Genomic DNA, 12771 nt, shown 5'->3' on the forward strand with positions numbered 1-12771 from the left:
TTAATCTTATTTTGTGTATAGAAAAATTAAAATTAAGATATTTGAGAACAGTGGAATGTTTTATCAGATATTTTGGTGTGGAAAACCGGAACCAAAGTACTGAAAAAGTGTAGGGTATAGCAGAAGCAAAAGCATTGAAGATAGTTTTTTTTATTGATTTTTTCCCAGTTTTTAATAAACCCAGAACCTAGCTCTGGTGGCCCCCAGGTAAATTGAGTTTGAGACCCCGGGTTTAGACAATCAGTCAGTCTTGAATTGTCCAGTGCAGTTGCAGTGCAAGAAGGACTGCTTCCTAGCTCGGGAAAGAAATGAACACTTCCCATCATGTCTTACCTGTTATTGTTGTCATGGGATTTGTCCGTCCACACTCGCCTGCAAACTCCAGGAGGTGGGCAGGTGGGGAGAGGTGGAGGCGGAATGGACGGCAAAGGAGGCAGAGTCCTCTTCCCCTTACAAGATCCTGGTCCGGACACTGGGGTAGAAGGCGGTGTGTGGTGTTGGAACGTTCTCTGAGGTTTTGGCAAAGGGTTAATCGATGGAGCCCCTGGTTCACTGTACACGTTCTCCAGATCGCCATCTCTCCTCCGTCTTGACCCAAAAGTACCAAAAATGGGTTCATTGAGCCTCTTTTCTGATTCTTCCAGCTCATCTTTGGAAGGTGGGCAGAAGTAATTCCCTGGAAAAGCCAACGACGGTCCATCGGGAACTTGTTTTGTTGCTTTTTCCAGTTTCTTAACATGAGTTAAAACTGATTTCTTGTCTTGAGGCTGTTCTGTTGCCTTCACAGCCCTCAGTCCTCTCTCCATGATCAGTTCTTTGTCTCTGTTTGTTGGGCCTTCTGGTGATTTACTCCTCAGGTCCCCAAGCTTTCCAACATTCTCCTTTCCTGAGTCCTGCCTTTCCCAGCTGACAAACCTCTTGCTGTTGGTCCGCTGGACTTCCGGGGCTTTCGATTCTTTTTTTCTCACAGCCTCAATTTCCTTTTGTGTTGTGCTAAGTGGACAAGTGTCCGTGGAAATGGCCTGGCTCGTCTCCTTTTTGCCCTCCCATTGGGAGATCTTATCACGGATGCTTGCAGCCTTGACTCCTGCCTGGCTTTTATTCAACTTCCCGCACTGTCCGTTCTCCATGTTAGGAGTTCTCGGGTCATTTGTGGTGGAGGAGGCTCTTCTGTGTGCCAGCATGTTGTCAGAAGGACCCGGGCTTCCCCTGGGACGATTGGCGGGCACAGCAGTGTCCCTTTTGTCTCTGTCCCCTGTTAACCCGCACACCTCTTGGCGCTGGGGCACCACAGACGGAGCCTCCCCAACCTTCAAGCCACAGCACTGGAGCCTGGATGAGCAACACAAACAAAGTCAATGCTTCATCTATACGGGCCGACTGTTGACGTGAATAGCAAATAAAAATAATCAGAGATGCCAGTTTTATGCTTTAGGACAGTGATTTTCAACCACTGTGCCGCGGCACACTAGTGTACCTTGAGAAACCGTCAGGTGTGCCGTGAGGAATTATCCAATATCACTTTTTATAATTAACATTTATTAATCATCATTTGCAAATATGATGTCAATAGCCATTGTGTCAATAGTATACATGGACCAAATATTCCAATTCACTTTGGTTTATTTGCTCAAACGGAAAGAATTGAACAGGGATGGAATATTCCTTTAACCAATCCGATTGAGGTATCTTGTACCCGCTCAAACGGAAAGTTGTCAGGGTGCCTTCTTCTTCGTGGTGTTTTTCTTCTTCTGTTGTTTATTGGCGGTTGGCAAGCAGCTTTCGTATGCATTAGCGCCATCTGTGGAACAGAATCTAAACCCTTCTATACGCCATTCACAAGTCCAGTTTTATTAAAAAAGAAAATATATATCTATATAAAACATGTCCTGAGTTTAATTATAAAATATTAGCAAGATTGAATTTGATCTTTTCCTGTTTAAATTTATCCCGGGTGCGTTCTTTCAGCGCATGCTCAGATATGACGTAACACGCAGATCCAGATGTTCTTCACTTTTAAAAATGGAGGCCAGCAATCGGCACTGGACTAAGCAAAGTTTGTTTTTGATTCAAATTAAATTTCAAGACTGGACAGACGAAAAACTGGCAATACGGAGTTATTCCAACAAGTGAAAGAAAAACTCGGGGAAGTCGGTATCACGTGATGTTGATGTTTACGTTTTACTGGGCATGCCCTATTGACTATTCCGTTTGATTTTCATGGCGCATGTAGACAAGAGATTGGAATATTCCTTTCCATGGATACCATTGTTTCCCGAAAGGTCATTCGGAAAGAGAAAAAGTGGTGATGTAAAAACGTGGCTACTGTGGAGTGTCTGTGGTGTAAAGACTGGCAGAGCAATGTAATATTGGTCCGTGTGGCAACACCTACCTTGTTCCTCCCATAGACTTATTGATGCACGTGTGAGGTCGTGGTGACTTTTTGTAAAATTTTTGGTTAGTGGTGTGCCACAAGATTTTTCCAATGTAAAAAACGTGTCGTGGCTCAAAAAAGGTTGAACAACACTGCTTTAGGAGACTCACCTGGCAACTACAGAAGACTTGTGGGTACATTGAAAAACTGTGTTAATTGTTAAAAACATTCTGTTATACGGTGGATCCACACACGTTCGCGATTCAACATCTGCAAATTCCCAAATGACCGTATGTCATTACTGGAAGCATGACATGAAAGCAGTGTGGGTTATGTAGACTTGGCCTGGAGAAACAACTTCTCTAGCCGCTAGTCCCTGGCGCTAGCCTGATTAGCAGGCTAAATGGAGCATCTTAATAATAATAATAATAATAATACATTTTATTTGTATAGTGCTTTTCAAGATACTCAATCTTACATTATCATTCTTTAGCGATGAGCACCTATATCGATTTTTACTATAAATGTGTTTAATAAGTATGTGAGTCATATTGTTTTTTAGGTCAAATGTTGATCTGAAATCGGAGGAAAACAATGAATTTTTTTTGTGGGTATTCTCTTGTAAAATAATAATAATAATAATAATGTATTTGCGTGAAGAACCACATTTTGGGGCAGATCTGCACTAGTTGGTAAGGTTTTATGAATCTACAGAAAATGTTGTGTTTTTCTTTCTAGTGCCAATGCCATTCAGGCAAATCCAAACAGACCTGCCTGATCTTTATGAGGTAAACAAGAATTCTAGTAAAGGGGGGTGGGGGGCTCAGACGTCAGCGTGGTGCCTCTGAGTCACTCCTGCAAGATTACTGGGTCATGACTCTTTGAACCCTTTCTAACAAGGTCAAAGTTTACATGCTAGACACTATAGAGGAGACTAAAGCGGACAAAGAAGTGGGCAAAGTGTAGATGTGCATCTTAAAGATGGCTGAATTTCCAACAAACAGAGGAAATGTGGTCCTGATGACGTTATGCGCTATAAAACGTAGCATGCATGCTATCGAGGGGGAAATCACAAGGCAAAATGACTGATTCAAGTTTGTGTTCTAAAGAAAATAAGTTGTTAAAATCGTGCCTGACGAGAACATGGAGCCAAATAATCCTCTTCCAAATTTGGTTTTATTAGTTTGGCTATCCCTCCGTCTTTGCCTGGGCCCATTTTGCTCTCGTCCTTTCTACCCTCGTGTCTCTCAGTGCAAACAGTTTTTATTAAGAATGAAGCAACAAGGGGGGGGGGTAGGCGAATCCAGGGGAACCGTGTGGGGGGTTTGGACAAAGGTGAGTTTGTTTATGATTAGGAGAGAGACGTCAGAGGTAGATATTGAAGTGGGCAATACGGACAACTTGTCAAACAGTGGATGAGGGGATGGAGATGTGGGTCATTGAGGGCAAAGGGAGGGGAGACGCTAGGAGGACACAAAGGATCTCTGGCCAGCTGAGCTAACACTCAATAATGAGAAACCTGAAGAACTACAAAATGTAATCCTTCTACCAGACATGCACAAATCTAAATGCATTCATTACAATATAAATAGCACTAATGAGCATTAAAGTGATGACATACGGTTCTATGTAGAGGGGTCAGAAATGTATTCAACTGTGGCGGGGGGGTGTGGGACGATAACAGTAACCAAATGCCAGATGGCCTTGCTCTTGTCCTTTACGGACTCGAGGTACGAGATGACCAGTTTCATCGGCATCCTGCATCAGTAGCATCAAGTCAATCAAACAATTCAGTAAAATGAAGAGCTGGAGAGACGTACCCGTTGACTGATTGGTAGATACAGTTGTCAGTGTTTGTACAGAGCAGCAGCGCCCTCCCACCAGTCATTGTGCTAGCAGCTGGCATCCTACAGGATCACAAAAGAGGGGGAAACAGTTGACGAACACAATGCAACAAGTACAGATTTGATGTGAATCTTTCACAGGTCTGAAGGGTGAAACATACAATATGAACATTTGACGTCTCCTATGCTCCATAAAGTTAGCTAAAGTTTTCCAAGAATCTGAAATTCCCTTCTGTTTTTTATTAGGATTTTGAGTGTGCACTGCCAAGACAAGTGCGAGGGGAGAGTGCGTCGCCAGTTTGAAATTATTACTTGGTCCATTTGTCAGAGCGTAATGAAACCAGAGCCTCTTGCGAGACACAGTGGTAAGATCTTCCACATGGATCATCAAATGTGAGGCCTCGGTGCGTAGTCGTCACCGACTTTGGGGGTTGATCATGGAGGCATTTGGACGTAAAAGGAGAATAGGTCAGGTCTATGGCTCGGAGCCATCCATTTGTTTTGAGTAAGACACTACATGCTTTGTTCGCTGCTTGCATGCTCACATACAAAGCCTCGTAAAAACAGCATGCATGAGAAGCTTCAGCCAGATGTCCTGGGAAAATTCAATGGCATTGATAGGCTTTTAACATTTCCTGGTTGGAACAAATCTCAAATCTTCAACCCTGAATGATTGATAGATAGTTCTCATGACAGAATTCAATGCTTGTAATGCGGTTCGAAACAATTTTGAAAATCACGCATTTGGTGCGCATACATGGATACGGATAAAGTTGCCAGTGATATTCTGCAAGTCTTAAGCAGTGTTTACACTTTCATGCATTTTGAGCTTCATTAATTCCTATTTTTAAGGGCCGACAAGATGTTGAACTCTTGAGAAGAAGATCATTGCAGAAAAGAAAGGTCAGTCTACATCAGGGGTCTCAAACTCGCAACCCGCGGGCCAAATGCAGCCCACAAGACGCTAGTTTAAGGCCCCCACCTTGATACCAAAGTTTAATGTTGAAATGACAGCTTAAAGCTGTGTGCACACCGGACACAATTAACATGATTTTGCCCCGCCCATACTGTTACCCTACCCTGTTACCCCGCCCTGTTTTGCTTTGGATTAGCAATGAAGCTAAAGGCTTATGACGCTGGGTACAAATAAATGCAGGAAATGATTTGGAATAAAAGGGAAAATACACGTCAAGATAAAGCATCTCATCAAACATGTTGTTAAAGTTACCACGCTACTCCCAGATGGAACTGAGTACGATGCTAACTTGCTAATTGGGTCAAATTATTAAGTTTCATACATGTTCATGTTAAAAGTTAAATAACTATTAATACTGTACATTTGAATCTGAAAAAAATTATTTCTCTACCAACTGTATGTGGTTTCTTACGTTTTTCTTATTTGCTGTTTTATTATTATTTTACTTATTTATTACTGATTGATTGATTTATTGTCTTTATTCTTAATTTGTTTATTTATTTATTTTTATCTTATTTTGTGTATAGAAAAATAAAAATTAAGATATTTGAGAACAGTGGAATGTTTTATCAGATATTTTGGTGTGGAAAACTGGAACCAAAGTACTGAAAAAGTGTAGGGTATAGCAGAAGCAAAAACATTGAAGATAGTTTTTTTTATTGATTTTTTCCCAGTTTTTAATAAATGCGTTTTTTTTTAAACATGATGCGGCCCGGCTTCACCCAGAACCTCGCTCCGGTGGCCCCCAGGTAAATTAAGTTTGAGACCCCTGGTCTACATTATATCACAGCTGCAGAAAGAGAATGCACAAAGAGCAGGAAGGAAGCATAAATTAGAAAAAAGGCACAAATAGTAAGAGTGGGAGGGGCAATTGCTGACCAGTTTACTAAATTAATAATTTTCAAGCAAAAGATGTTGCAATGATATTTAGCATTCTACACTGGTCACTAGGTATCGGTAATGTTACACTGATTAGACAATAGCCACCACAGGAAGTACTATACAGAACAGGAAGTACAAAAAAGAACAAGGATTATTCCCACTGCCATCACGTGAATATGTTGTGTCTTATTTAAGTCTTATTTTTTTATTATTATGTCTACTATAACGGGTAATGTGAGTGTAGGTGACTATAGGGGTGTTATTTAGTGTGACTTTAGTGACTTTTTTGTTACTAACAAAATAATCAGCATTTTCCTGTTCTGATTACTTTTCTTATTTTAAGTAAGTTTTAGTTCCAAATATGATTAAATATGATCCAAAAAGTCAATAAAAAGTCAAAACCAAACATACAAAGCTATTTTACCGGTAGAAAATAATGGCAATTCAATGCTGTAATAATGATAGTTTTGCATGCAGGAAACAATGACAAGCTTCTTCTTAATATAGTCTTTCCTCTCCAGGATGGAACCTATTGATGATGTGGCAAGTGGACTAGTTTGTGTAAAAGCCAAATGAATGCCTTATAGCAGGGGTCTCAAACACGTGGCCCGCAGGACACTAGTTTGAGGCCCCGCCTTGATATGAAAGTTTAATGTTAGTGCAAGTTTGATATGGATGCTGTATGGTATCATGTACCCAGAAAAAATTATTACGTTTGATTAATGTTCATGTTAAAGGTTAAATAACTGTTAATAGTTATCCTCCCTATCCGTGTGGAAGTGGTAAGTTTTTGGCTATTTAAGTTTAAAGGAAATAACTTGAAGGCTACTGTTTAGGTCGCTAGCTCTCTAGTTTGCGAGTTAGCATGTGTCTCAAGACCCTGCAGTTGCGCAATATGTTGTAAATAAAAAGAATATAAATGTGACTATAGTCGTGTTTTGTCATGTCTACAGGGCTCTAATAATGCTTTGTTCATTTTAATCTGAAAAAAACAATTTGTCTACCCACCAACTATATGTGGTTTCTTAAGTTTTTATTATTTGCCCTTTTATTATTATTATTATATTTATTTATTACTGATTGATTGATTTTCTTTATTCTTGATTTGTTTATTTATTTTTCATCTTATTTTGTGCAGAAAAATAAAAATTAAGATATTTGAGAACAGTGGAATGTTTTATCAGAGCTTTTATTGTAGAAAATCGGAACCAAAGCACTGAAAAAGTTTGTATATTTTTCTGTTTTTAATAAATGTTTTTAATTTTTTGGGGGGGAAAACCTGATGCGGCCCAGCCTTGCCCAGACCCTAGCTCCAGTGGCCCCCAGGTAAATTGAGTTTGAGACCCCTGCCTTATAGGATGCTGTAATATTGTGTCAACTGACAGATTTGGGTGTTGGGTATTTGATCCAAGATGGCTGAATAAACAGGCAATGTTGCGAGTATCATCCATCCACATCGTTATTAATACCACATGGGTAAAATACAACAGTTTCGGAACGCACAATATCCTATCATCACATTCCTCAGGATCTTCTGCCAACTTCCACATATTGTTGTCCCAAGTGCTAAGTCTGCAAAATGCCACCGTTTTAGGACATTATCCATAAATGCTTTACATTCTTTATAAGTGGACTTGTGGGACTCTAAGTCATGTCTCACTGCTTTGTCATCCCCTTCAGCTCCTGGCCTACCCCCCCTTGTGGGCTTTGCATCAGCCTTCACTGGACCAAATTATTTTCAGATGTAAGCTGGGCACAGGTCACAGGTTTGAAGCAAAACAACGACTGATTTTTCTCCTCCTTTTACCAAATGACATCAATAACGTAAATGCTGTACAGGGGCTCACATGGGGGGGCTCTAAAGAATGCGTAGTGCCTTTTTTGAGTGAATGCTGCTGCATATCATAGAGAGTGGAAAGATGGGAGCTGTAAAAGAGAAGGGGGATGGGGGAGACCGGGGTTGTCAAAATAGGAAAGTGGATATTGCAAAGAATAATACAAGTATATGGTTGCACACGAGAAAAACGCTGCAGACTTCCAAGCCATCCTGCTTCATTGTTTTGAGCCTCGGGGCCAAAACATGAAGCGCTTTTCCAATACATATCTCAGTGCCTTAAAAGGTAATTTGGCATTTTAACTGGAGTGGCTTCAAGATAAACACAGCCAGGTTTGAGCATGTCTCCAACTTGACTCGCACTGCAGCATGGCACTTCCCAGAACCTGCATCAACCTGTCAAGGAGCTCCTCCGAATTTAGTAAACCTGACAGATTTGCCAGTTTTACAGGTTTGGGTCGCTCAGGAAACGGCAGCCACAAAGCTGGGCATCCTACGACTATCCACAGCTAACGGTGACCTCTCCCCCCCACGGAAAAGATGTAACAATGAAGTGGGGTGAGGGAAGCCATCTCCTGAGGCCAACAAAAACATCACCGGAAACGGCAAGCACTATGAGGTTACAAGAAGTAAAGTTCTATCAATGATATTGCTGCTAGCCATCATTGAAAACCAACAGAAAAGTTCAGGTGGTTTGCAAAAAGAGACAATTTAAACCACACACATACTTTCAAGTGTACAGAAGAATCCAATAAATGTACAATAGGGTGCATCAAAAAACACAATTATTGAATTTTGATATGGCTGGGTACTAAAAGTGTTCCAATATATGTAGAAACAACACATACAAAATATTTTTCCAATCCATGATTATTTAGGGGTGCCCCCATACATCTGTTTTTGTGGAATAAAGTGGTGAACAGTTCAATGGTCGCCATGGAGATTTGAGGTCAGCAAAGACTGCAGCTCAAGAACTCTGAGGTGATCTTTATGTTTTTGTTGGTATTTATACTCCTATTACATATTACTAGCAAATTTGTGGTTTTGTCTTTGTCATTTGAATGATTTGTAGTCATATTTATAGGTATTTAGTGCTCATTGCCTCTACTGTAGCTAACATTAGCTAGCTACAGTTTGCTAATGACAGTTAGCTAATAGCTGAGCAAGCATAACATCAACAACAGTAATATAGAGTAGACAGTATTACTGATGCCTCATATTTATGGAGAGTGGTACTGTTTTCCAGGTCAACTTTTTGGCAATTCCACATTGGAAATTGCACATTTTCCGAAATTTTACAAAAGTTTATGTGTGAGGTGGCACCCCTGAATCTCAATGGATTTCCTCAAAACTTTGCAAAAGACATTTTTGTGTTCATTAGAAAAAAATGGAATGTCAGCCAAGTTGATAATATGAATTTAAAATTTCCCATTCAAATTTGATGCACCCTAATGTACAATCATTTGATGAGATCACGCTGTAAATTCGAGGTCATTGTTTCCTTGAATCAGCACTTAGGATACATGGCCTTGAGCCAAAGCCCATTTTGCAAATCAAAAACATAAATCCTCCATCTCTGTGTCCACAGGACATACAAAGCCGACTCTCAGTGCTCCGATTCGCTCCCATAAAAGCCTTCCAGCGTTTGCCAGACAGAGATAGCGGTGGGTCACACAGAGAGCATCAGCGCTAAGAATCAGTTGCATAACAAACCCCTGCAGCCGATTTCTATACACTAGCTATTCAGCTAGTAGTAAAACAAACCCAGAATTGCATACAGCAGATCCCTGTTATTTGCGGGACTTAAGTTCCGCGACCGCCCGCGAATACGGTAGCAAATAAACGCGAGTAATAGAAACGCTCATATTAGAATATGTCAATGCCCAACTTTGCCACAAAGTTTCAGAGATCTGTTGTTTTTGTGTAGTCCTTATAACCACAAAGGTTAGTTTTCTCCATCAATTATTCACTTTATCAGTAAATGTTTCTAATTCGAGATTTGGACCCTTGATCAGTTTGCTGGAAATCTGTTGGGATTTTGACGATCATTCACAATGACATGACATGAACATATATTTCTTTCTCTTTTCGGCGCATTGTAACACAAGAAAACGAGTTAATTTCAGCTAGCTTACAATGCTATCATTGAGATACACCTATTTCGAATATGTATCTCTCCTAAAAAACAATGTTTCATGGTTTGATATTCACGCTGTGATCATACATTAACACGTACAGTGACGATAACATGTAATATTTGCAGTATCTTGCCATATTTTGACTGAATTGTATTTTACGGATTGATACATATAGTTATGCTAGCTCAGTCAACAACAGCGGCGACAACACTTACAATCTCCATGGTCATTGGGATGGCCGTGTCTTCCAGCACAAGATGTGTATGCCAGTCCTCTGGCAAACTAGCATCTTGTTGAGTCTTTGTAGCGAAATTGAGAGCTAGGTATCCACTCTGTGATTAGTGATTAGCGCGGAGTCGTGTTAGTTAGCTAGTATCAATGCGTTGTGCGTTTTAAATCATGATTTTGCACAGTCCATCTTGCTTTTTAAGAGGGCAATGAAATCATACTCCTTGGCGGGAGTACGAGGACAATCACGCGGCATGCTTGTCTTTTGGAAAGATTCTCCAAGATAATGTTGAAAAATGAAACGGAACAAGTTGGAGCCCTGCTTCCCTTCACTGACACTCACCAACCTGTGAGTGTGAACGGGATTTCTCCTACTGACAGATACCACATGCTCCATTGGCTGTGAAAGCCGCTGACAACAGCAAGACAAGAGCTGACTCGTGCCAAGGAGATGCACACTCAGGGGTTCTGGACCGGTGGTGTCCACATGTAAACATCATCTTTTGGTGTTGGGAGTATTCACCGGAGCTCCGAGTGCAGGTGGTGCTGCCAGTATTTTATCAGGCTTCTAGCTTGTTGTCAGTGAGCTCCTGAAGGCTGCACCAGTGGTATTTTTTCCCTCTCTCCCGAACAGCTGCTTCTCATAAAGATCCTGTGCTCCATCACACCATCCAGCCCTGCAGTAACAGCTAAACGTGACCTCATCGTCCCTCGCTTGTTCTTCTCCTGTCTCTTTCTAAATGCCTAAAAAGGACAAAAGTCACCGACTGCATTTAGCCGCCTCGGACGGAGACGTTGACACTGCACCATACAAGTTGCTTTAAAAATAAAAGTGGAGCAATGAAGGAACGTGATAGCCCAAATTTGGATTCATATAATGCAAAGTAGGGAAAAAGATTTATTTTCTTTAGTTTTTTTCTGCACCCATGCTGAGTAGAGGACTCAATCCTTTAAAGATGTGGTTGACTTCGGCCCCAGCCAAATCTCTGTCTGCTATCAATTTAATACACCGCTGAATGTTTGGCCAACTGCCTGCGGAATGGCAAACCTCTACAGTCTTTCTATCTTGCACACCACTTTGCCTGCTTCCTGAAGAAGAAGACTTGATGGTAAAGGAAGGACGTATGGAGGGGAAGGAGGGGGAGGTCAGGCAAATAAACAATGGAATTTTATCTAAGCTCAGCAGTCTCCCTCACTCCGCTCTCTCTCGTCGAGTCCCTCGCCCGACCGGGCCCCCGCTGCTTTCCCAAGCTGATTTCATAGCTAAGCGCTGGCCATTAGCCAAACAGGCCAACTCTGACTGAATGCACGAATGCAACCGGAGTCCGGACATTTATTGGTCCTGTATTTCCCCCACAATGTCAACCGCCAAAGCAACACACACATTTCATCCATTCTCGCACCCTGCAGGCCGAGGTCCAGTCCAAAAAACATTAATAGCTTTTTCATCCTGCTGTGCTGTGCACTCTCCATCGTCTCATTCCATTGTTCAGAGAGGATAAATGTGAGACAGCGGTAAAAAAAAACAGACGGGAACTGACGGGGGTCAGCACAAACAATCAATCTGCCTCCATGTTTTATTTTAATCTGTATCAATTCTATTTAAATATACAACACGATTGTTACATTTCCTTGACTGACAGATACATACAAATATAGCTTTTCTTGTTATTGTGCCTCCCTATTCCAATGGGATTCATAAGAATGGGCTAAATTATTACCTCGCAGAATGTGTAAACAAACACCAAATTATACTGAGAGCCTCTGATCCAACCAAGTGGAGGCTCCCTATGATCTCTGTGTAATGAGTGGTTATTTTCTTGTTTATGTTTATGCTGGCAGACAGAAAGGAAGGGTTTTTTTTTGTGTCTTGCAGGAAATGAATTGAAAGGTTCAAGGCTTCAGAAAGTCATATGTCACTTATGCATAGACTTGTTTCCTAAATAGGGACAAAGCAAGGTTACAACGGCACAAAACGGAAGGAAAACATCAGACAAACTCAGCTAAATCTTTGACGTCTGAGCCCTATTTATTAAATGACCGTCCCGTAACAGTTTCCCTGCAGACTTTTAGCCTTGGAGATTCTATTGCATATTCCAGTGAGTACAAATATAGCTAAGGGTTGATAAGCACAGTTTGGAAGGAGCAACCCGAACACTGCAACGTTAATACAAAGTGAACCTTCAAAGACTAGTCACCATGGATGAGTAGCTTTCTAAAAATACACCCCAAAGTGGGTTGAATATGAAGGAGGACAGGTTTATTAGGCAAAACGAACAAATCTCTCCCTGCTCCCTGATCTGCCAGATCATGTTACATCTCCTTAAGGAGGTGGAGAGACCCTCCCAAATTAGCGCCTCCTCCCGACTGTCAAAAAGATCCCATCAACCAAACCCTTAACTCATCCCCAGTCTGCTCCCAATTATCCCGCTGGCTTCACGAACCAGAGACCGATGCCAATGATTGCTCAGGCCCTCTTAACCCCATCCAGCACT

The 12771-nt window shown here is 41.3% G+C and overlaps 1 protein-coding gene across 2 annotated transcripts in view; it reads right to left on the reverse strand.

Moving 5' to 3' along the window:
- LOC131130925 (DENN domain-containing protein 2A) overlaps window positions 1-12771 on the reverse strand; it is a 48144-nt gene that overhangs the window by 19706 nt on the left and 15667 nt on the right. For both annotated transcript variants that reach the window (XM_058075088.2, XM_058075089.2), the window contains exons 2-3: window positions 4195-4281; window positions 334-1332 (exon numbers count right to left, since the gene is read on the reverse strand). In XM_058075088.2, coding sequence (XP_057931071.2) covers window positions 334-1332; window positions 4195-4281 — 1086 coding nt within the window. The remainder of the gene's footprint in view (window positions 1-333; window positions 1333-4194; window positions 4282-12771) is intronic.

The sequence above is a fragment of the Doryrhamphus excisus genome, linkage group LG1, assembly GCF_037039965.1.
Source record: "Doryrhamphus excisus strain RoL-2023G ecotype Guam linkage group LG1, RoL_Dexc_Guam_v1.1, whole genome shotgun sequence".
Taxonomy (NCBI): Eukaryota; Metazoa; Chordata; class Actinopteri; order Syngnathiformes; family Syngnathidae; genus Doryrhamphus; species Doryrhamphus excisus.